The 25,479-nt window shown below is 38.2% G+C and overlaps 2 protein-coding genes across 2 annotated transcripts; both read right to left on the reverse strand.

Moving 5' to 3' along the window:
* LOC306845226 (volume-regulated anion channel subunit LRRC8D-like) lies at positions 1-7,449 on the reverse strand. The gene is made up of 2 exons (XM_079377898.1): positions 7,311-7,449; positions 1-3,331 (listed from the first exon to the last, which is right to left on the reverse strand). Exon 2 carries the CDS (start codon positions 3,327-3,329, stop codon positions 804-806), a length of 2,526 nt encoding a protein of 841 aa, XP_079234024.1. The 5' UTR covers positions 3,330-3,331; positions 7,311-7,449; the 3' UTR covers positions 1-803.
* Positions 7,450-14,798: 7,349 nt separating this feature from the next.
* Positions 14,799-23,894, reverse strand: LOC306845227 (volume-regulated anion channel subunit LRRC8C-like). Its single transcript, XM_079377899.1, has 3 exons — positions 23,658-23,894; positions 19,949-20,090; positions 14,799-18,411 (listed from the first exon to the last, which is right to left on the reverse strand). The coding sequence occupies exons 2-3, from the start codon at positions 20,084-20,086 to the stop codon at positions 16,171-16,173; spliced, it is 2,379 nt and encodes a 792-aa protein (XP_079234025.1). The 5' UTR covers positions 20,087-20,090; positions 23,658-23,894; the 3' UTR covers positions 14,799-16,170.
* Positions 23,895-25,479: the final 1,585 nt, after the last annotated feature.

The raw sequence follows: 25,479 nt of genomic DNA on the forward strand, positions 1-25,479 counted from the left end.
AGTTTCATTTAAAAAAAAAAAAAGATCAAACAGATAATAACCGAGGTATAAAATATACTGTTTGATTGAATCTTGGAGAGATATGATAACTTTGTATCAATGCAAACATTCAGTTTCTTAAACACTTTAGAGCACATCTTAAATTACTTCAGTGCACTTTTATCTAAACCCAAATGAGAATTCCTTTTTGGGGAATTCCAGGGAGACTTGTTCACTTATTCTTTTACTACTTATAGTCAAGTACAGTAGCTGTGACTAACTTTATAATAAAATGTCAGTTGTTCTGGGTTCTCCCAAACAATAAATACAATCATTAAATGGCACCACAATACACAAAGCATGTGATGCAGACTGTGCGGATAACAGCTGGTGAAAATGTTAACATGAATGCTACTGAAAATGAACAGAAAACAAAAGTGATCTGAATTATACTTCCACTGTAACATGAGCAAATGATAAAAACAAAAAAACTTTTTAAAAGAACAAAAACCCATGCAGACAGGCATAATCATCTCAAACATTTGAATAATTCTTAAGAATTTAACAAACCTTTATATTGGCTTGCCGGCAGTTTGTTTTGGCCTGTGCAAAAAGACATTGAATGTTAACATAAGTTTTGATACTGGACTCATTCCTTACACATAGAACATCCATTCATGTCCACAGTCCTGGATAAAACAACAAATGTTTAAAAAAAAAAAAAAAAAAAAAAAAAAACAAACAGAAGTACTGAACACTGCCTTTTACGGATTCTTATTCCGTTCACTCAGAAAACCATCTTACCATTTTTTTCTGATCCACACTCACACTCCGTTAGCAAAATTAGCACTGGTTTCCTGACTTATGCTCTCTTTGACCTCTAGGGGCAGTGAATCAAAAAGGTGGTCCTCCACAATGAGGCCAGTTCGGCGCAAGAGTCGGCACTGGCCAAGCTGTGCGGGCAGACGATCCAGGCAGTTCCCCTTCAGCTCAAGATGAGTCAGCTGCAGCAACTGCCCTATTTTCTCTGGCAGCGACGAGATGCAATTGTGCCCAAGTGATAAGGTACGCAACTTTGTGCATTTGAACAGCTGCTTGGGTACCACTTCCACCTTGTTTCCTGTGATGGCAAAGTGCTGTAGATTCTGGAGAAACCCCACCTCTGGAGGAATCACTACAACGGAGTTTTGGCTAAGATCCAGGTATCTCAGTTTAAGAAGATTGAACAGAGTGGTAGGCAAGGTCTCTAATTTGTTATGTGACAGATAGAGGAACTCTAGGTTTTTTACATGACTTATGGACAATGGAATGGAAATGATTTTATTGTGCCACAGTTTGAGGCAGTTAAGCCGTTTGAGGTGCTGAAAGCTGATGACCTCTTCAATGGTACGGATATTGTTCGATTTCAAGTCCAACTCCTGCAGGTTGGTCAAACTAAAAATTGCATGCGGTATCCGCTCCAGTTCACAATTGTGCAGCTCCAGGTCAGAAAGGTTTATCATCTTTTTCAAGCTATTCAACACCAAGAGTTTAGTACCATCATTGTGAACCACAAGTTTGATCAGGTGGGGTGATAAGTCCGTAATATTAGTCGGGATCTTGGTAAGGTTGCTCTTCAGATGTAGGATCTTTAGATGCCTCAAGTCCCTGAGGGACTCTAATCCTATCAGTTTGTTATTCTCAGAGTTCAAGTTTCCCACCAAGTAGAGCTCTCTCAAGTTCTTCAGCATGTAAACCCAAGTGGGAATCTCTCCTACGTCCGTAAACTTGACATGAAGGCACCGGAGGTGATCGCGGAGGAAACTGAATGCAGTCTGTTCAACTTTGGCGGGGCAATGGTAAAAGTGCAACTCGTGGAGGTTGATCATCTGGGAGATTTTTGCTGTGATACGTGCCTCTGGGATGAGTTCTAGTTTCAGGACCTCTAAATCAGTGAGATCAAAGACCACATCAGGAACGCCCGAGAGCATAAAAAGATGCAGCTCAAGCTTGTCCTGCGCATTGCGAGTCACGTGTTGGCGTAGTTTCTCAAAGGTCCATTCGTGGTTTAAGCTGATTTCCCGCAATTTGTTCTCGCTTACCTCTGAGAGAAAGACACCGAAACGTTTGGAGTACAATTGGTCATACTGGTCCACCATGTGCAGAAGGAAAGCAAAGTCATTCTTCACATCTGGGATATCACTAAAACTGCTTTCTTCTCGAACTTTCTCAAAAGAGTACTCTTTAAGAGGCCGTCTAAACAGCCAAAAGAGAGTATAAATGCAAGCCATGCCATAAACAAAAATTAGGACAATGTAGCTAACGAGGAGTTTTTTCAACATGAAAGCCATGTTATGGGTGCATTTAAATTTTGAGTATCCAGTTAAATGCTTAATTTCAGGCTCACAATCATGGTCGAATTTAATTGATGTGACAAAGGTCATGGTGTAGCACAGAATCAGAATGAATTTGACAGTTTTTATTATTGTTTGAGCTACATAGAGTTTGTAGATCATGTCGCTGTCTTCGACATGTGTGCGGAACTTCCTCACTTTCTCAAAAAGTGCTTTAGCTTGCTCTCCATCTTTCTTATCAAGTATAGTCATACTTGGAACCTCAATGACTGGCTTCTCAGCAGAAAACTTGATGCTAGATTTTGCGAGCATGGGTGTGGACTGATTTGGACTTCCTTCCTCACTGCTGGTTGAAAGATGCTTTGGTAATGTAGAGGCTCCAGTCAATCTCTGCTTATTCTCTTCGGAGTCTTCACAGGCTGTCTCAGACAATGCCTTGGTTGTCCAAGGAGACTCAAAACACTTGCCCAAAATAGACACAAAATGCTCAATTTTGGAACTGGTCTTTGGATACTTGAACCAAAAGTTACTGCTTACCATGAGAACAATAGTGTGAATGAGAGCTAGATATGGAAAGTATTTTGAATACCATGGGAGGGCAACATGGTAGCACATCTGATTAACAAAGACATACTGCTGAAAATCCAGATTTGTTCGTAAACCCATAGGCTGAGGTTGCCTGACAGCAGATGACTGTGGGAAGTGTTGGACAACACTGTCGGTTTGTTCTTTGCTTGCTAAAGGTGCAGCTGCCAATGTCACATGGCCTCCTCCTGTCCCTGAGCCAAGTGCTTTCTCTGGTGGCCTTTCCGTGGCCACAGGGGTTTGGTCCTCCAACGATTCCAGAACAGGAAGGCAAACCACCTGATCTTTGGTTAACTGCATGGTCCCGGCAAATATGGCCAGCATTAGCATGACCACACCCAGGTAATCCATAAAGACGTCCCACCATGGTTTCAGTATCCGATAAGTTGGCTGGATGTCATTTAGAGAGGCAACTTCTGTGAGGGTAAACATTCCTACATGAAGACATAAAAACAAAAAAAAGTATTTAGTATATCGTGTTATCAATGACAAATAAGAGTGTCTGAAAAAAAATTGATATGAAGTTGACTTCATGTAGCTTTGAAAAACTAACTAAACTAATCTTTTTCAATTTAGTATCTTTAATTTTCAATTTAATAAGTGTTGTGAAGTTATGAAGTGTACACACACAAAAAAGTTATATTACATATAACATAAAACGTTCAATTTTTGCTTGTTCTTAACTTAATAAACAAATCAAGTGCCTCAACGTTACACTCCCTGCTATGTGAAATGCAGGCTTGACATAACATAAATCTCATTCTCATATTCCATTAAATCAATGTACAAATGCAAGGAGTGGCCTAATACACCACTAAAGATAACAAATGGGCCCGTCGCTTGGGGAGACATCCTAGTGTCTCTGTCCTGTATCACTTTTCACAGCACAGAGCTTGATCACTGCTCAGGCACTAAAGCACTGCATTAGACTTTCTTATTAGATTATGAGCCTTAGTGGGCCCCTACTGTCCTGCATGAAGACAATAGTACTGCAGTGGTGAGCCTGGCCAAAGACAATGTTGTCTTTAATATCAAATTGCAAGCCTCTGCTCTAATATTCAGGCATTTTGCAGGGGTACTATTGACGCGAGGAGCTCAACTTTCAGATTGCTAAGACTTACCAATAAACATCCAATAGACAAAATTGAATGACCTTCTCACTGTCAAGAAGCAATTGACTGAATGTCACAATGATTAATTAACTTGTATTTCACTTGGCTAATCCAGCAGTTATTTATATAAATCATAAATGTTTTGAGTAACATGAAATCATTGTTGGATGATTGAGTTATTCTCCTTGAAGCAATGTGTTATCAGATTTCATGTACTATTACTTAATACTTTAAATTTTTCCATGAGGCCTTTTGCACATAATTTACTGCCTTTAGGATCTACTAATAAAACAAAGTTTAGACTTGCTTCGCAAGACAATCACATTCCATCCAAGTCACAAGCGCTTTGTTCTTGTGCTTCGCCTGTCCTACAGATCTTTCGTTCAAATCTTACACTGCCTTTGATGTTAACATGTCAACTGTAAGGAAGATGTAAGAATCTAAGAAGCATAAGGAAAATGTTTAAGTACAAAATACATCAAATTTTGTATTTCGGTCAATAAATGGAAAACAAATAATGTATGTCACAGATCTTTAAAGTGGTGCACTTCAACTCAAGACTGGCTTTAGTTACAGTAATAGATATGCAGAAGTGCTCCCTCTACATTAATTAGTCTCTAATTTACTGCAATTACACAATAGCTTATTTAGCCTAGTCAGATTGCCGTAAACAACAATTACTACTTTCTTAGTGTGTTGCCATGGGGTTAGTAAAGCACACGTGATTTCTCAAAAGGCACATAATTATGTGCAGATGCATATTCTATCACAGCACAAAGATAGACAGTGCATTCAAAAACTTCGAATCTGGCTGGATATTCCAACAGGGTAGATCTATTTTGGTAGATCTGTAATTTTACAAGTATGAACATCTGTAGAGCTCATCACTTCTTTGATGGTACTTCACTGTGAAAAAAGAAAAATCAGTCCTTTAAAGTAAAAAATAATACAAGCCTATCAAATGAAGTGAAAATTGAGCACACAGCCACCAACAAGACTGTGAATAATATTAAGTCACCTAATAAATTTAATGCTCAAAGACTGGTAAATTAGGACTCAACAAGACATCAGAGAATGTCTGAGAATTGCTTTTCCCACTGCTTACCCAAAATCATTTGCTAGACATCAGTTCCCAAGATCTACAGCTAGAAGGTTACACACGCTAACCCTATAGGAGCCGAGATGTTAAGCAGGCTTGTTTGCAAATGTTTTGAAGAGTCAACAATAGGCATTTTCTGTTCCACTGCAAGCAATAAATAAACAAACAAATAAAGTATATGATGTGATATGACATAATGCAGACTCTCAGACTAATGTACCTTTCATTATACTTGCATTTATAGCATTCTCAGACAGGAAACAATTATACAAACAACTCCTGGTAATTACCTTATCACTGGTATAGATCCAAAGAGCATTTGTCCATTTCCTCAACTACTCTCATCATTCAACATGCTCCACACACCAGTGCACTTTACATGCATCTGATGAACTGACATCACTCAGTAAGTGAGCATCAACTGTTTTAACACTTTCTGGATTTAGCAACAGCCCCACCAATAATACTAATAGATCTGCCACTGGTTCACTTCTTTGTACTTTTTATATGCTATATGTTTCTGTAGTAATCTGTGTGTTATGTATTTTACATATAATTTGCCTTTGATTCCTTTGTTCCACTAGTTTTATCATTTCTAGACAGGTGTAGAAAGAGGTGCAAGGGGTTAAATATTATAAAGCAAAACCAAAAATTCATAAGATGAGTTAGTTAGAAAACCTGTCTGCAAAGCATTCTATCTACATTTTTATCTAAAGCTGTTAGTTAACCTACAAAAAAAACATTCTTAATAAACAAATTTGAGGTAAACAAATGTTTTGCTCTGAAACTGAATTAACTGCTGTTTCCTAAAACGATAAGGGCAAAACTTTGGAAACAAACATTTGGAAATAGGTTATCTTAATCATTTCTTATTTCCAAACATTTTTTGAAAATAACATTGAGAGAATAGCTGGGATACTTACTAATAAATCAGAGTTGCATAATTAATTCTGGTCTTTCTCATTTTTTACCAGTCTAACCAGTTTTTAACCTCATCTGTGTAACACGACCTTAACCCACAAAAAACACAATTACCATCACAGCTAGCCTTATTTAACCTCAGTCTGGGCTTTTACCCCATAACTAGGTCACGGCTGCAGCTGTTATTCTCATTTGCTGTGTCTCAAACAGAAAATTTAAATGGCAATGCTGTTAACCAATCATGTCTAGTCATGTTATCCTGCAGATTTCAGTTTTGGCGCAACTATTTGTGTCCCAGTAAGTACAGTTTACTGTAGATCAGAGAGTTAAAATAAAGTGTTATTGTAATAATGTATGAATTTATGTATGTGTGCATGTATATGTGTAGAAACATCTGTTCACATCTGCCAAGTCAAGTGAAATCAAAATCAAGAAATCAAGAATAATATTAAGGTAGGTCAACCAAAAATGTTAAATATCTTCTGCATATAAATAGGCCAATCCAATATTACCAAATATTTTATGGGGCAGTCGTTGCCTAATGGATAGAGAGTCGGTTAGACTAACCCGAAGGTTGTGGGTTCGAGTCTCAGGTCCGGCAGGGATATAGGTGGGGGTAGTGAATAACCAACACTCTCTCCACTCTCAATACCACGACTGAGGTGAGACCCTTGAGCAAAGCGCCGAACCCCCAACTGCTCCCCGGGCGCCGCAGCATTGACTGCCCACTGCTCCGGGTGTATGTTCACTACTGCGTATACACTTGGATGGGTTAAATGCAGAGCATAAATTCCTAGTATGGGTCACCATACTTGGCCACACACCACTTCCCTTTCCCTTTCTTTTTTTCCCCAAATGGGTCTCAAAAATGACAGCAAAAGAAACTGCTAAATCTAAATATACACTTTATTTTTTTTATATTAAATGAACACTTTAACTTGTAAGCACTGGTCAAGTACAACCGTTGTCCTGCTGGATAAAATTTTGATGATGGGCAATAGTGTTCAATATTATGAAACAAATTATGTAATGTGCATTACCCAGAAATTGGATAAATTGGTAACTTCTTACAAGAGACCTGAAATTCACATCACTAGTTATATATTAGCTTACGCAACTGTTTGAACAGTCAATATAATTTATACAGTCTCCTTCAAAAAGTGCCCAAACCATCTTGCTTTGGCTGCTCTGAACTACGCTGGTAGTCTTCATAAACACAACCTCAAGACAAGATACTCGGCTATTTGTAATATTTCAGAATAGCATAACGTATATACTTACTGTCTCATACAAACGTCATCAATGCAGCACTTTAATTCCTGAGAATCTGAAACACATTTCATCCACTTGTCCTTGCCGTGATGGGGACACTGTTGTAGACAAATATGAGGTCCACTCGCGCATGAGACGTCCTTTTGAGCGCATTCACGCCATTGTGTTTCTATACCGGGTCACGACATCTATACGACAGCGGTTTGCTTCCCAATAACGCGTAGTAAACCGCGGGCAGAACGCGATTTACAGGAACGGACTGGAATATTGCCCAGGAACGCAATCCGGTGTCTTGTCATGTCTTCGTGGTTCTGCGCAGATTAACGCCGCTCAGGAAGGAAACCGTTGGAGGTCTGAAGACACCGTTGTGTTAAAGCGGAAAAAGTGTCGGTACAAAAGGACAATTTACTAATCATTTACCCGAGAGGGCTTTATGCACATGTAAGGGTCCCCGCTCATCTCATTATTATGGTACATTCAGTGCCGCGCGCACAGCGGCAGAGTCAACCAGTCTGCACCAGTTCTCTGCACTGCATATCCGCCACCTTAAACCCCCACAAACACACATTTACAGGCTGATACATACCTCAAACCAAAGCTGTCATTTTAAAAACGTCAACGCTTCTACGATGTCCACGCGTATGAAATGATGAATGAGAAATATCTATGATAAACAGAAACGTAGTCAGATAGAGGAAGTGCATGTGGGCGGAGCTAAGGTTTACGGGAGGATTTACGCGCGAAACACCTGACCGGTGTTCAGAAGTTACTAAGCAACCAAACCCAGTTTGTTACACTTGAACTCTTACACGTCTGAAGCCACTTTCTCCGAAAAGGGTACTAAATCAGGTTTGAACCGGCAATGTTAAATTATTACAAAGTATGCCAGCATGATTAATGAGTAACATAGCTGCAAATTTAGCTTAAATTACGCTGTCACGCAGAAGGGGCATGCTACGATTGTTGGTTTGTGTTTACTTTTTTTTTTTTTATCTTTATATATATTCAGAATGATTTTGTATAGTGACTTGTTTGTGTAACAGGACTGAATGGTTGAGACTGATGTGTGTAGTCAGTATAATAAGGGGGATTTTACCTAATAATTATGTTTAGTATTTGGGGAAATCTATCATGATTTTGGTGCCAGATTCCAATAATTTACATTTTATATAGTATATAGTACATTTTATAGTTTAAGTATGCATAGTTCTAAAATAAAGTTGGCTGAACTCTACACCTGATATTTACAGACAAGGTTTAAGCTAGTCCCAGATTAAATGCATGTTTGAGCTGTTTCAACTGAAAATGTCTTGCTCTGACAGATCTTAAAATATGCCAGTGTCATTGTTCTGTGTCAAGATGCACACCTGTAATGTTTTCTTCAAAAGCATTTTTATAAAAGTTGCTCAAATTTCTTAATTTAACTAAGGCCTAGTCCTGGCTTAAACTTAGCCCCGTTTGTGAAACCGGGCCATGGTAAACCAGCTAAATGTTAAACTCCATACTTTTTGAGTTTGTTGCTTTGCTTAGGCAAATAATACTTAACATACACTCACCTAAAGGATTATTAGGAACACCATACTAATACTGTGTTTGACCCCCTTTCGCCTTCAGAACTGCCTTAATTCTACGTGGCATTGATTCAACAAGGTGCTGAAAGCATTCTTTAGAAATGTTGGCCCATATTGATAGGATAGCATCTTGCAGTTGATGGAGATTTGTGGGATGCACATCCAGGGCACAAAGCTCCCGTTCCACCACATCCCAAAGATGCTCTAATGGGTTGAGATCTGGTGACTGTGGGGGCCATTTTAGTACAGTGAACTCATTGTCATGTTCAAGAAACCAATTTGAAATGATTCGAGCTTTGTGACATGGTGCATTATCCTGCTGGAAGTAGCCATCAGAGGATGGGTACATGGTGGTCATAAAGGGATGGACATGGTCAGAAACAATGCTCAGGTAGGCCGTGGCATTTAAACGATGCCCAATTGGCACTAAGGGGCCTAAAGTGTGTCAAGAAAACATCCCCCACACCATTACACCACCACCACCACCAGCCTGCACAGTGGTAACAAAACATGATGGATCCATGTTCTCATTCTGTTTACGCCAAATTCTGACTACCATCTGAATGTCTCAACAGAAATCGAGACTCATCAGACCAGGCAACATTTTTCCAGTCTTCAGTGCAAATTGTAGCCTCTTTTTCCTATTTGTAGTGGAGATTTGGAGTGGTACCCGGTGGGGTCTTCTGCTGTTGTAGCCCATCTGCCTCAAGGTTGTGCGTGTTGTGGCTTCACAAATGCTTTGCTGCATACCTCGGTTGTAACGAGTGGTTATTTCAGTCAAAGTTGCTCTTCTATCAGCTTGAATCAGTCGGCCCATTCTCCTCTGACCTCTAGCATCAACAAGGCATTTTCGCCCACAGGACTGCCGCATACTGGATGTTTTTCCCTTTTCACACCATTCTTTGTAAACCCTAGAAATGGTTGTGCGTGAAAATCCCAGTAACTGAGCAGATTGTGAAATACTCAGACCGGCCCGTCTGGCACCAACAACCATGCCACGCTCAAAATTGCTTAAATCACCTTTCTTTCCCATTCTGACATTCAGTTTGGAGTTCAGGAGATTGTCTTGACCAGGACCACACCCCTAAATGCATTGAAGCAACTGCCATGTGATTGGTTGATTAGATAATTGCATTAATGAGAAATTGAACAGGTGTTCCTAATAATCCTTTAGGTGAGTGTATACAATTATGCTGTTATAAAAATCAAAACAAGATGCAAATACAAAGTGTAGTTATTACACTAAAAGAACCGGGGGGGGGGGCTCACCTTATGTCATGTTCATGCATGCTTTTGCAAGCTTGCTGTCTTGTTTATATGTAAATCAAATCCTTTGTTTTACAAGCGAACCATATGGTTGCAAATAAGATTAAACAGACTTTGCCTTCCCCTCCCCACCGGACAACCAGGTTCTGTGGGTTTTGCTTGTATTTATTTGCCACATGAACGATTTAGTTTTGGTCATTGGTGTGGTTATTTTATGTGACTAGCCACCTGCACACACAGAGGGAGACAAAGCACAGACATCAGAAAACCTAACAGAAAACTCTGAGTTTGATTGAAACAAAGTGTGACAAGGTGAATCCCACATTCCGATATGTGCCACAGGCAAATTCTGGGTACATGAAGTCATTTCTTGGCACTCGAACTCTTCAGCTAGGCCAGTCTAAAGAGAATACTGTGAAAGACTAGCTTAGCTTTAGCTTTGGTGATGTTGTCTTTAAAATGACAATTTAAATCTGTTTCTATAGATTATATGAGAGAGGCTGTGGAACAGCTGATCTATTTTGCATTCAAATTTAAGGCTTTCCCCTTTTTCTTGCCTCTATCCACAGCTCCACTTTGACAGCTGCTGCACCTTGACTTTTCATGGTTGAACAGAGAGCAGTCTTCTCCTCAGGGCAAATTTTCAAGATCACACTGTCCAAGGGTCATCAGCTTGTCAGGTTTATGAAGGCCTGAGGTCTGGTGCACAACTTTTCCTTGCTTCTTGACTTGTTCTGAATGCAACACACATCACAGACCTGCAAAAACTTTTCAGACAACAGATTAATGAATTTACTCATGTCATCCAGTAGCAACAAGGTTTTTTTTTTTTGCATTCAGCAGTATATTCTTATAGTTTGCATATAAATATTAACAGTTAATTATAATAATGGGTGCACCTGCATGGAGTACCGATGTGGTCCCTCTAGGCGTGGACCTCCTGTTGAAGCTCATATTTGTAACGAGTGAGCCATTCTACATTTGGTACATGGAATCTTTTATACTAAGTGGTGACACGGGATCAGACGAGAGTTAAACATCTCCATCTTGTTGACAAAAGAGTGTAGTACTCTATTTTAGGGTGCAAGTACTTGCCTGCCTTAGATCTGTACATGGTGTTGTGTTTCAGGATGGTAATTAAAGATATGTTCTATATAAAGGCATTTGCTGTCCGCTTTAGTCAAAGTTAGAAGACATGCCACTATACACTGCAAAACTGTTACAAAATATTAGTAGCCATCTCATTTGAAGTTTTGTACAGGTAGAGGAGATCTTCTCCTTCCCTGATAAAATCCCCAAATATTACCTTCAAATGTAACAGAATTTGTATTAAATAACCACATGCAAGGCAGAGGTAATGCCTTTGAAACTGGCTGAAGCTATAGTATTCTCCCTCTCTGTTTTTTTACTGTAGACCAGACCATGATTCAGCTATCAATAGCCATATCCAACACAGCTGATCATGTGACCGAAGAAACACTCTCTGATCCCTACTTGGTGCTGGAACATGAGATGAGATGGGAGACAACACCCACATACCTCTTTCAGACAGAGGATTGCTCTGGCAGACATTAATAATACTCTTTCGTATGAATGATATTAGGCCTATAACTGATTTACACAGCATCATTCTCTTAATGACCATATGAAAACGTACATTTGAATGGGATGCTGGGTTTTTTTGTGCTTGAAAAACAAATATTTAAATAAAATAAAAAAACACAGTGAAGCATGCAATACAAATTAAATTATTGGCTTTAAGGCATGTTACACAATTAAAGTTATGTAAATTATGTACTTACATGTGAATTTTAGTGTCCATTTAATTTTGAGTATTTTAACAGATATGACCCAGACATATTTGAATAATATTCACCATTATAAATCATCCCTTAGAAATAAATAAAGTATTGTTTGCAGTCGCATTTTTAATGTCAGCAATGTGTCAGACTTTCTGGTGTGGGCATGCATTTAGGAAGTCAGCAAATTATCAGTCATTGCATAGACTCAAATCTAGCTTGCATTTACTGCACAATACTGCAAAACATCAACTGAACTCAACACAATGGACAAAAATGAATTTTATTTATGCTATTTTACAAATCAAAAACACTGGTAGAATGAAAATTATACAAAACAGGAAAATAAGGCATATGGTGGCACTATATGTCAGCACTTTTATGAAATGGCAAAAAACTAAATCAATATACTTCATTTAATGCACAGATTTAAAAGAAAAATGTTCACACTGACAGAAGCTTTGGCATTCACATCAAAATAACCTATATCATGCAAACCAGACATAAGACCAGAACAGGAACTGACCTTCCTAACCCAAGACAAGTCTCCTAAGTGCACCAAAGCCATTTGTGTAGATATTACTAGAGGATTACATGCAAAACACACAAAGGTCAGGTAATCCAAACAGCTCAAGTATTCAGTTTTAATGTTCCCTCTGGCCCTCTTCGTTTAGAAGTCACACTTTCCTTCTTCACGATCAAGTGACCGAAGCCTTGAAAATGTAACTTTTTTTTTTTTTCAGGAAAATCAATGTAATATATTTTTGTTCAATAATATTTATTTATTATTATTTATGATTTTGAAGGAATTTTATGATGCTATGCAATATTTATACAATTTTAATGAGATATTTTCTCTATTGGAATTCATATGCATTTAAAAAAAAATAATAATTTCTTTATTTTTTTATTTATTTTTTAATAAATGCAATATTTCACATTAAAATAGTGAAGGCATTTAAAATCCATTTTTTTGAAGTGAGAATTGGGCCATCTGAAGGCATTAAAAAATAAAAACGTATGTAATGTTGTACGCAACTGTAATGTTGCGTAACCTTCTTGTATTAGCACCCTATATAGATATATACAGAGGCTTTTGGATTCCTGTTGTTTATTAGACATAATTTTCTTAATTTTTTTAGGTTTTGCATTTAGATATATATCTAGACATTCTAAAAGATTAGATGAGGTGAGGCACAAGCCGCGGAGGGACCAGCCGTTGAGGCACGAGCAGTCACCAACCCTAAAATTGTCTTACCAGCTAATTTCTGCGTGTGTGGGTGTCTATTTTGCACTCCTGATATTCCAGACAGTCACCCCTTGATTGCTGCACACTTTTTTTCTGACCAGTGACTGATTTGTAGTTTGTACCACCAAAAGATTCACTGACATTTCAAATTTTTTCGTATTTCCCATTAATTTCCTATGGCGGTCATTTTTGACCGCGAAGAAGTCAAGTGTGACTTTTTCTTTTTGACCCTTTAACATATCCGAATCATGTCCATGATTTTTTTGTGTGTTCATATTGCTAATGTGACAGAAGTCACCAAGTGTCATCTCATTCTGATGAAGCTAAGGTTTTTAAAATGTCAAAATATAAAATTTTTCGGTCAAAAATGACCGAAGAGGGCCAGGGGGTTAAAGCTAAAGATGTGTATTACCAGTGTCTTGGAATTCATACATGAAACACTGATTCAATGACACTTTATGGTGCCAAAAAAAAAAAAAAGGTCACATGCTGATCTCAGTAAATCAGACGAGTCACCTTCCACAAGATCAGAGACAATGTAATTACCATGTACATGACCTCAAGACAAGACGTACACTTGTAATCTATTCGCCAATGAGTAACTGGGAGAAAATACTATGGAAACGTAAAGTCTACCTGATTTATCTTAGTGCACCTTGAGATTTGTTTGCATATTATAGACATTATAGAAGAATCCATTTCTTAAAATGCATTTGTACATATGCTTCAGTTTGCATAAAATAGAAACAGTGTACAATGCAAGATTAAATGACAAATACTGTTGACTAATATGATGAATAAATCTAAATGGCTATTTATAGTACACTGTTGGTTTATAAGAAAAATGTGAATGGCTAAGTTAAGGTAAGAGAAATGCCTTCTGCATCTGCATTCCGTCTTAGACCAGAGAAGTCAAGTACTGTTTAAACTAAGCTAACCACAGCAGAAAAAAGCAGACCCCTTTAGAAATGCTTCCGACATTTGAAGCTGGTACAGCTAGTACATAAGAGGTATACTGAAAAGCGGTTACCTTTATCTGCAGGATCTACTACCAACAGCAGTCAAACTTGTTTAACATTAAAACAGTAATGCAAAGAAAAACATGTAAAGTCTACCTGAGAACACATGCATACGGATCCTGCTCTCCAAAATAATTAAAAATAATCCAAATATGCAGGAAGAAAAAAAAAAAAAAAAAAAATACTACTAGTATAAATGATTACATGATCTATTTCTCTATCATTTCTACTTCAAATCCTTGCAAAGTCCTATATACACATAAAAAGTCAAATAAAAGGAATGTTAAAGTTTCCAGTGCAAATTCTAATATCGCCATTTCCAGTGCAAAACATGTTGTACAGTACTTGACCTGTAAAAGCTTAATGGATTATGAGAGCAAATGTCAGTGAAAGCATACAATGAAATTGCTGTCACACACACTGTCTGTAAATTAATCTGTCATAAATTGTCTACTTTTATGATTTACATGTAAAAAAAAAAAATCTTAGAAAATTAAGATAAAGAGTCTTAAAATGTGTACATTTTACATGACTTTTCCATAATATACAATGTAAGGCATTAAAAGGTATTCATCCCTAGATTTTTCTCTCTCTCTTTGCATTAAAGCACAAGTCCAGCTTTAAACATGAAATTGCAAGTACTCACCCATATAGATCACAATGCATACTACAGGATGGAACACCAGGGGCCTGTTCCATAAAAGACGCTAAGAAAAGCGGGGATTAAAGTCCAAAACCTGACTTGAAATAACCTAACAAATCAATCGGGACTAAAGCGGTTTCATAAAGGACAATTCAAGTTAACGCAATCTGACTAATTTGATCCAGGTTCAATGAGTCAGGATAATGTGACGAACACGCTTATTCTGAAGCAGCCCTTAATGTCGATCATGGATCAATTCGATCCACCAAGGCAAACAGCGAATATTTGTGCTGTTTAACGCATTTGAAACATTGTGTTTTCCTCAGTGCATAACTGACACGTCACAGGTATATTTTTCCTCTGTAAATGTCAGAAAGTCATGCAAATGTATCCATTTAGCTGTCAGGAGTGGGCGAGGCTTACGCGAGTGAACGATCGCTGCGGCGCGCATGCGCGCTACACAGACGGAGCAGGATAGAATAATAGTGCAAGAATTCTGAATAAAATATACATTTTGCTAAAAATGTGTTGTTGGACATTAAATGTGACAAATAGAATTTTAATCCTACATTTAAGTGTATTTTTATGATAGCAGTAACTGTTAATCAAATGTAAGCTGGCTAATACAGCAATAGCTCAAATGAGTTAAATGTGTGTTCCTTTTATCAGTTAAAATGTACTATGATTTCTATTATTTATTTAAATTTTTAATTCAGTGATTTTCACCTTTGATTATGTTTTTATGCTTTAATGCTTTAAAGAGCCATTTTAAATTGTAATGTTTTAATGTTCTAATAACCATAGGTACAGCTGTCATAAATTCAGAGAGAAAGGCTGCATGGCTAGAAACTTCTGATCAACTGAATGCACTAGTAGCCACAATGTTAAAATGTCATTAGCCTACATTTTGGGCACAATACATTAAATACAGTTGGTTATAGCCCATTTTTTTATTTATTTGATTATTTAAGGTGTATTTTCTGTATACTTTTATTTTTGGACCGATAATAAATTCAACTGATTGTATGTGAGAGAGTCAGTGGTAATATTGATGCGTTCCTATTGGTCAGTGTTAGAGGAGCTCAGCTTAGCCTGACAGTTAGCCTGCTCTTGACCAGGTTAGTTTGCCAGCATAAGTTGCCACAGTGACTGAGCTTGAGTTATGGTAATTTTGCTTTCAGAAACCAAATCAAGTGAAAATAAGTCAGAATTACTGAAATAAGCCTGGCTTATTTGGTAAACTTGTTTTATGAAACAGGCCCCTGGAGTCTTGCCTCTTAAGGAGTCAGATTACAATATTTGGCATTAAAGCACAGCAGTCATCACTCTACTTGCATTTGTTCCCTGATGTCTGAAGGCAGCGTCTCAAACAGTATGTCTTCTACGACAAGTCCGCTGTGCTTTAAGGTGCGACAAGAGCCGAGTTCAGCTGGTAAGAACTCAAAGTGATTACCCTTTAACTCCAAATGAGTCAGTACTCCCAGGAAAGAAATCTTTGGTGAGAGGACAGACAGCATGTTTCTGCCAAGCTTCAGAGTCTTCAGCTTCTTACAGAAGAAGAGCTCATCAGGAATATTTTCGATTTTGTTACAACTAACAGAGAAGTACTGAAGGCTTTGGAGAACGCCTATCTCCGGTGGGATAAAACGGATGTCGTTGTAGGAAAGGTCAAGGTAGCGCAGTTTGTTGCACAGGAACAAGTGTGAAGGTAGGATCTCGATCTTGTTATGGCTGAAGTAGAGGCGCTCCAAGCTGCTGAGCTTTTTGATGTGTTCGGGTATAAAAGCGATGCCGTTGTGCCAAAGCTTCAGACAGGTCAACTTACGGAGGTGCTGGAAGCTGACAATCTCTTCAATAGTGCGTAGATTGTTCTCTTTCAGATCCAACATCTGCAGATTACTCAGGCTGAAAATGGCATGGGGTATGCGTTCTAGGTCACAGTGCACCAACTCAAGTTCTGTTAGGTTCACCATCTTTTTCAGGTTGTTCAGCATGACCAGTTTGGTGCCATCATTGCAAATACGGAGGCGCTGTAGATGGCTGGCCACATCCACAATGGACTGAGGGATCTTGGTGAAGTTGCTCTTCAGTGTCAGCGTCTTCAGCGCTTTGAGCTCTCGTAGAGAGTCCAGGGTTACGTTCTTTGATGCATCAGAACACAAAGAGCCAATCAGATGGAGCTCTTCCAAGTTCCGCAACACATACATCCACTGCGGAAGTTCACGGGCGTCATCAAACTTCACTCGCAGCACCTTCAAGTTCTCCTTGAGGAAGGAGGTGGCTGCACTGTGGATTTTGAGTGAGCACTGGTAAAGCGAAAGCTCCTGGAGATCCTCTAGTTGGGCAATGGCTGCTGGTATGGTAACATTATTAATAATCTCAAGCTTCAAAGACTGCAGCTCTGTCACCTCAAAGATGGTATCTGGGAGACCAGACAGCATGAAGAGTTGTAGTTCTAGCCTGTTATTGCTGTTGGTTTGCAGCTTCTGCCGAAGCTTGTCGGCTGTCCACTCATGGTTGAGGTTGAGCTGTTTCAGCTTGTTTTCACTCACCTCTGAGAGAAACACTGCAAATCTCTTGGAATATAGGGGATCATATTGGTCGATCATGTGCAACATGAAAGCAAAGTCATTCTTTACATCTGGGATGTCATCAATTCCGGTCTCCTGTCTGACATATTCAAAAGAGTATTCCTTGAGAGAGATATAGAACAGCCAGTAGGATGTATAAAGGCATGTAAGTCCATAAACTCCAACAAAACATAAATAACAGTAGGAGAGCTTAGAGAACAAGTGGGCCATAGTATGATTGCAACAGAAGTACCGGTAACCCGTCATGTCCTGCATGTTCTCAGTACAGGTAACACTGAACCTAACTTTTGACACCAGAGCACTGTTGTAGGCAATTATAAGGATAAACTTGAGCACTTTTACAACAGTCTGACGGACATACATCATATACAATATATCACCCTCCTCCACATGCAGGCGGAATTTTTTGACCTTCTCAAACAAGGCCTTGGCTTGCTCTCCTTCCTTCTTGTCAAGGACACTTGGTGCTGGTTTGTCAACAACGATCTTTTCAGGAATGGATCTTAAAGATTGAGTCTTCTCCAGGTTGCCCTCGCCAATTGGTGTATCAAGGTTTGACCTACTGGCACTGTTCTTCTTATTGTCTTTCTCCTCAGGATTCTCCCCAGATACTTCCGAGAGTGCCCTTGTAGTCCATGGAGAGTCAAAGCACTTGCCCAGGATGGATATGAAGTGCTCAATTTTAGAGCTAGAGCCAGGAAACTTGAACCAGAAATTGCTGCACACCATGAAAATGACAGTATGAATGAGAACCAGGTAAGGGAAGTACTTAGCATACCAATGCAGCGCCTTTTCATAGCACATTTGGTTTATGTAATTATACTGCTGAATATCCAAATTCATCTTCAGTCCTTTCAACTCATGGACAGGCACTGTCGATTCATGATTTGTGGAAGGAGGTGGGCACATCAGCTCTGTCTGGTTTGGCGAGAATGTCCTTTGAGGAAGGCATATGATTTTGTCTTGCATCACCTAAAAGGACAGAAGAGTGTAGCTATCAATATCAACACAATCAAAACAAGACATCCAGAAATTTGCATAAAAAGTAGTTGGGGGAAAACAGAGTCTGTCCATGTACAGGCATTCTGATTATATTAATATCCCCAAGTATTTTCTGGATATAAAATTATTAAAGATGAAAGCTAAAGAACCTCAAATGCACACATCAGAGAGCAAATAAATAAATAAACCTCAAGAGTGTAAAAGACAGCAGATGAGGCCATTTTATGTACTGAATTACAATTCCACACCACCCATAGATTGCTGGGAACAGTGTAACAGTATCTGACGAGGAGCATCTCTTTTAAGATAACTATTTCAGTGCTTTTGACGTCAGTGACGTCAAATGGGAAATGAATACACTGGCCATTTGAATTCAAAAGGGAGAGGAATTACCTTTGGGTTAGCAAGAAAAGGTGCTCAATGGCTACTCAGTTTTTACTTAAATAATGTTGTTAAAGTACACAGCAGGCAGGAAAAAAAAACGCTCACTGGAACTGAGAAGCAGTAAACAAAAGCATTCTGTTCAGTTCGATTCAAGATGTGTGCCCCCCCCCCCTTTCCTGTAAAACAGTTTTAGTTTGTCTGGTAATTGCTATGTGGTTTCTGTCTGGAAAGGTAATGAGAAGCAAGAAAAACCTAAAAAAGAGGAAAAAGATTGTGAGAGCTCTACGCAGCACTATAGTTTGCCACAACAGGCTGACTGCTGAGTAAAGCCTGCTAATAAAGCATCAGCAGCTCTGAACACAGCATCTCTGCAGTAAAATGGATGTGAGGCGCAGCAGCCCCAAGTGGCTAATAAAATGTGCATTATGCACTACATGGCCACTCAAAGTGCCCCCAGTCAAACATGGTCATTTAGCAAAGAGGAGGCTATTTATTCCCCCCTCAGAACCACAGGATTATGCCATGACGTTAGTAAAAGCATTAATTAGGTCAATTAATACTGCCTTCAGTGGGATCATCACAAACATCCAATTGTAATTCACAAATTGTAATGCTTCATGTAATTGTGCCATTCTCTTTGATGCACACCTCCAGGGACAGTGGGAGATATTCCCACCCTAACAATGGATTCCTGTTGTTTGTTGAGACTAAAAATAATTAGGATCATCTAGGAATTGAAACTGAAGGCCAAGCATGCTGCTTGAAGCTCCACCCACTAGTTTATGAGGCTGAGAAGCTAGACTACAGGAGTCATTTTGTGTTTATAGAGGGGCCACCATGAGGGGAAGGAGAAATCTTTTTGTGTGGGGTGACTGGAATTTAGTTGTTGTTTTTATTCCGTTAGCAAACTCCCACCTCTAAATGCAGTACACACTGCCCAACAGTGGGCTGTTCATGCACAGATGAAATCCATCTATGGTGTGAAGTCATTAATTATTCCATTGCTGTTGGTCAATGAAGACTGTATGTCTTAGTACTGCTTAAGATGTTAGCTTCTCAGCTCTAAAAAATAATGAAATGTTCTTTTGGTATGTGGTTTAAGGAGAAGAATTGTAATATTTACCTGCAGAGTGCATCCAAACACACCTATCATGAGCATGACCACAGAGAGGTAGTCTGTGAACACATCCCACCATGGCTTCAGAACCCGGAACGCTGGCTGCTGTTCCGTGAACTGCCGGAATTCAGTCACTGGAATCATACTCCTGCAAAGGCACAATGAAGAATTAGGAATTGGAAGAAACGCATAAATGCTAACTAAAAACAGCTGATATGCTAGCCTAGAGTTATTTCATAGTTCTTGATAATTTCAGTACTATAAAAAAATATTGGATTTAGATATTTAACGATTTGAAAAAACAAAAGTTAAATAAATGAGTTATTCATAATAAATGTAAATAATGATCTGTAGATTACAACACAGCATTTTCATTTTTTTTTCAATTAATCAAAGTCAAAAGAAACATTATATATTCATCACAATTTTAATTTCATTCTTGCATTCATATACAGTTATTCCTCCCAGAACTTTGCAGTGTGTAATTATGAAAAATTATGGAGCATAAAAAAACAATACAACTTTTATTCAAATTCGCTTCAGTTCACCACTCTTGTAAAAAAAAATACAAATAAAAATACTTAATCAAAGAGGCTTCCCAAACAGTGAATCTCTGATTTACACAGTGTTTACACTTGTTGGTTATATTGAAAGGATTCACAAGTGTGCAAAACTAGCACTGTACTGTACTCTGATACTGAGCAGATGCTTAAATACCTCTGATTGGCCACTGCATTCATGAGCTCAACAGTCATGCCTGTGATTGGCTACAATGCATGACATTAAAAAAAAAACACTAAACAAAACCCTTTTATGCTCTTCACAGGCCAAGCACACAACTAGCCTGCTGTACGCATGGGAGCATTTGAAAGCCATGGTATTGTGACATTTTTAATATTTCAGTACCAACTTTGTATCCCGGTAATTTTGACAATACTACACTAGCCTAAATATAAACTGATGGATGTTTAAAATAAATAAGCTATATAAGCAACACTGTATTGTCCAGGGCTGCTCATTCATTAGCTAAATATTCTTTCCCTTCACAGTCTCCACAACAAAACTAATTAAATATATTCAAATCCATGCATCTATTTATTTGGCAAACATCCAGGTAATATGCAAAATAAAATTGCACAAAACAAAAATCCTTCTGTAATTTAGTGTGAAAAAAGATGCAAAAATATAAATAAAAATATCTTGAGTTGCAATTCAAATGACCTATGAATCCTGAAAGTCACTGGATAAGAATTTGGATCATCTTAAGTATTCAAGACAACACTGCCATGAAGACCAGAATAATATGCCCTTACATTCTAATGATTCCTAATGTAGGCAGTCTGCCAGGCTTCGTCTAATCTCTATTGAGCTGCACTTCTTGCATCATATCATACACAAAGCATATTCCACCGATCTTATTAATTATTGAGATTACCGCTGCATATGCTTCACTTTGCATCAGTCAGCCACTCCAAAAAGAGGTTTATATATGTACCTATAAAAGGCCTGCACAGATGGAGAGCATTGGCACAACAAAGTAGTAAAACACAGAATGCCACGAGGAAGGAGAGTAGTACTAGATCTTCTGAACATCATTTAAACCACTACTAATGAGTAGACTTACTAAGGCACCTTTCACAAAATGCAGACAAGCACCCAGTTGTAGTCCTGCACCTGATATCCATTTTAAGTCAAACAGCCAAAATTGCTCTCTCTGATCATAGCATCAGGGCCCGTATTCCTAAAGATTCTAAGAATCCTTTTAGAGAGATCCTAATTTAGCTTAATTTCTAACTAGGAGTCTTAGCTTAAAAGTGATTCAGGACCAATCTGAGAGCAACTCTGATGGAGGAAAAGACAAAAACTTTTATTTTAGCGAGAAGGCGGGGTCACTGCTAAAGAAACTCTTAAGCCCCTTAAAAGTCCTCGTCCGTACTCCTAACAATTTTGGACCTTAAGACCTCTTTTAAGGGTTAAGGATGCTTTCTGAATGACTTTTTTCTTTACTAGGATCTTTTCTTTAATTTTAAGAGGAAACACCCACATTTCTAAGATTTTTGTTACTAGGAGCAACTCTCGGCACTAAGATTTTTTATAAATATGGGCCCTGATAAACGAAAACATCCCCTATGTACTTCACATGCAAGGTCAACCCAAAGAAATAACACTTTAGGCCTTAGTCTAAATGTGAATGCCCTAAAATAAAATATAAATAGCCAAACTTGTATGCAAACAATTACAGGAAAGTGTACAAGACTAATAGCTTAATCATCACAAACTGGTCAGCAAATGAATTAGGCAAACCTAACCTCAGCTGATCATAAATCCTCAAGTGGTGTACTTTCTGGAAATGTTAACCGTTCAAGGGTGCTTGCGGCAGAGTAAACACAATCGGTCTTATTCAGGTTAAAATATACTCCAGTATCCACAGTTTGTACTTTTATAAATATTTCTGCAGAAAAGAGACAGCATCAAAGCTTGCATATTTAGATGCAATCTGCCTGTGTTCTATGCACAGAATGGGTAGCTACAGCCATTATAAAAACGGAACCCAGGGGTAAAAGAACTTTGCTGTATATGCAACATGCTTCAACAGGCAGCCTTCTTCAGGCAGTGCAAAATATTTGGACATTTGTGAACAGCTGCAGCAGTTCAAGTATCTGGAACTCCTGATTCCTGGCTGAGTTTGTTGCAAGATATATTCCTCATACAGGTTTGAAACTTATAAAATGCACATAAATTACACTTCCAGGAGAAGCCTATAACAAAATTATAAAAAAAATGTATACATTTTAAAAAGATACAATTTCACTATATGCACTATATCCAATGTTCAGACGCTGCAAGACAGAAAAATCCAACAAGTTCTGATAGACAAGAAATAAGCAGTGCAGAAATGGATAGGGGTCCATGCATTGCTGCAGATCTGCCATTTAAACTAATAGCTTTAAGTATCCTGCTAAACTCAGCTCAGTAGAGATCTGTACCATCTCCTGGAGCAGCTCTTCCTGCCAGGAAATGGGGTGATTCTCAAATATAGTCGTGGAAAAAACGTTGCACGTCTGAATCACAATCAGTCAGCACTAGCAGGATGAAGGAGAGCTCACTTTCAGATGGCTAACATTCGCACGGACGATATGTTTTGTAATGTTACGTGGAGACGATTTCCTCTACTGCTAAATACGGAAATCGAAAAAACAACAACATTAATTTCCACTCACAAAACAAAAACAATGCTCTTTCACTCATTCGATTTTATTTCATTTTAAATCCGCACATTTGATTTGAATCTCGCCTACTTTAAGTTTTAATGTATTTTAAACAGAGGCCTGTTTGTCCACTATAGACATACTATAGTAAATAAAGTAAAAACATATATATATAATAAAAATCATACAAACATTTAAGAACTTTACTGACGCAAAATTTTAATATGAACTAAGTTACATCAACACTTTCCTCGTGGTCATCAATTTTCTTTCGTCTGAAGCATTTGTTTTGGTAAATTGGCTCCATTAACACGCATTTAAAACAACTGTGCCACGTTTTTCTCACTGAGGGGGTTTGAAAAGTTCAACGCTGTCCCGAGCGCGTTTCAGCGACTGTCCCACAATTACGTCATGAAGATGAAATTATCCAACATAAACATCTGCAATGTTAACGTTTGGTCTTAAACACCGATAACGCGAATGAAACGGTCCCGGGTTTGGCTCACCTTTAGATGGATCGAAGGCGCGTTCTCCGTTCACAGCTGAAAATTCTAGCGGGGACTGTAGCATATCTTTGTGGCTGCGGTTCTCAGTCAGCGTTACCTTGGGCGGGTCTTCAGTACATGCCAATAGCGTTCCCAGAACCGCCTTTCTCACTTTCCGTTTAGATTTTGCGCGTTATTATGTCGTGCTACATCTGTCCATGACCCATACGCACCTCATTGTTAAAGCAACTCTCAGGGGCATATCCTCCACATCCCCACTATTTTAACTAAGCAAATAAAGCCATTTCCTGTGCGTCAAGCTAAAGTTAATTATGGTTTTAACAATTTTTAGAATCAATTAAATTGAATTTACAAAGAAAATAATTGTTTAACCTAACAAAGATGGGAGAATGAGCTGGAGATAAATGTATCAAGCAATGTAATTCACACAGGGTTGAATTTATTAGGCTATTAAATAACCCATACAATTACATAGAGAGTGAACTACTAAACAACAAATCAAGAAATGTAATAAAAAAAATGTAAATATGAGTAATGCAACTTTGTGTGTAGCCTATTTTAGTACTTTGTGTTTTTAGTAGCCTATTTAGGCTATTTTAAAAAGATATGAGGAATGGAAACTAACGCCAAGGAGCCACAAAAGCTATTCATTACTGCCATCTTCCTCCACACCAGCCATAGCAGACATTAACTTGAGTATGTCATCCCACTGTCTCCACAGCCTCTGAACTAGATCATATGTTTACAGCGTGTATGATTGGCTGCACCATCTGCCTCAGGCTTGCTTGCATGCTCCCTCTTTGTTCTACGGAAACCCTCTTTGACTTTGGACGGCAGAGGTCTTCCTCAACTAAAAGCCTATTCACTGTAAGGCTGTGACATTTTATCAGCTCTGCTGAGAATCTACAGGGCTAGTCTCTTTGGAAATGAGTTAGAACACTTCGATCTGAAACTATCATGAAATAATCAATATAAAGCACAGAGTTCTAAATAGAAAAATATATACAATACATGACTAAAATTAGTTTTTTAAAGGTGTATGATAAAATTGTCACTGTATTGTTGATAAGCTGCATAATCTCTCTTGTAAATGTACAGACCAGACAGTATTTCACAGAAGAGTGTCATGTCAAGGACAGAATTCATGACTCAAGTGATTTATTTTTTGCAGGTGGAAATGTCCAAATATAGTCTTAAGATCTAAGAATTGTAGTGTTGGACTACTCTTAAAAACTCCAGGACATTGTAATGATGGGTTTTCTTTAATTAAAGTTTTGTAACACACATGGTCAAGTATATAGAGAAAAATACATTAATTATATAATTTTTTTTTTCATTGGGTGATGGGGACTAGAGTTTTGAGTTCTGAGACAAGATATTTTGAGAAATGTCTCAGTCTTTTTATTTAACCATACAATGGAAGTCAATGGTTCCAAAATAACGTTATCAAAATATCTTTCCAAAAAGACAAGCAAGCAGGTTTGGAACAACGTGAGGGTGAGAAAATAGTGAAAGAATTGAGTGAACGATCCCTACACTTCAACTTTCAGTGCATTCAGGTACACTTTTTATCAGTATGTGTTTTTCCTTGTTAAACTCATGGCATACTCTACCACGCTGGTCCTTACTGTCATTTCTAAGAACTGCTATCATGCGTTTAATGACTCCTACTGGCCTTATTGATTAACTTACATAATAAACACTGAAAATGTGAGAGTGCCTTATAATGTTTACTTCTATATCTTAGACATCGAAGCCTAATGCAAACGATACTTTTCAAAAATTATTTTCATGTTTTCTATTCAAAAATTGTGTGAACAGG

The sequence above is a fragment of the Barbus barbus genome (genome assembly GCF_936440315.1).
Source record: "Barbus barbus genome assembly, chromosome: 25".
NCBI classification, from domain to species: Eukaryota; Metazoa; Chordata; class Actinopteri; order Cypriniformes; family Cyprinidae; genus Barbus; species Barbus barbus.

What these genes read in the sequence shown, in the direction of transcription:
- LOC306845226 (XM_079377898.1), bottom strand. Translation starts at nt 3,329, where the DNA reads ATGTTTACCCTCACAGAAGTTGCCTCTCTAAATGACATCCAGCCAACT.
- LOC306845227 (XM_079377899.1), bottom strand. Translation starts at nt 20,086, where the DNA reads ATGATTCCAGTGACTGAATTCCGGCAGTTCACGGAACAGCAGCCAGCG. An exon ending in TGTTTGGATGCACTCTGCAG is followed by an intron (nt 18,412 to 19,948) that starts GTAAATATTACA and finishes CTGTCCTTTTAG; the next exon opens with GTGATGCAAGACAAAATCAT.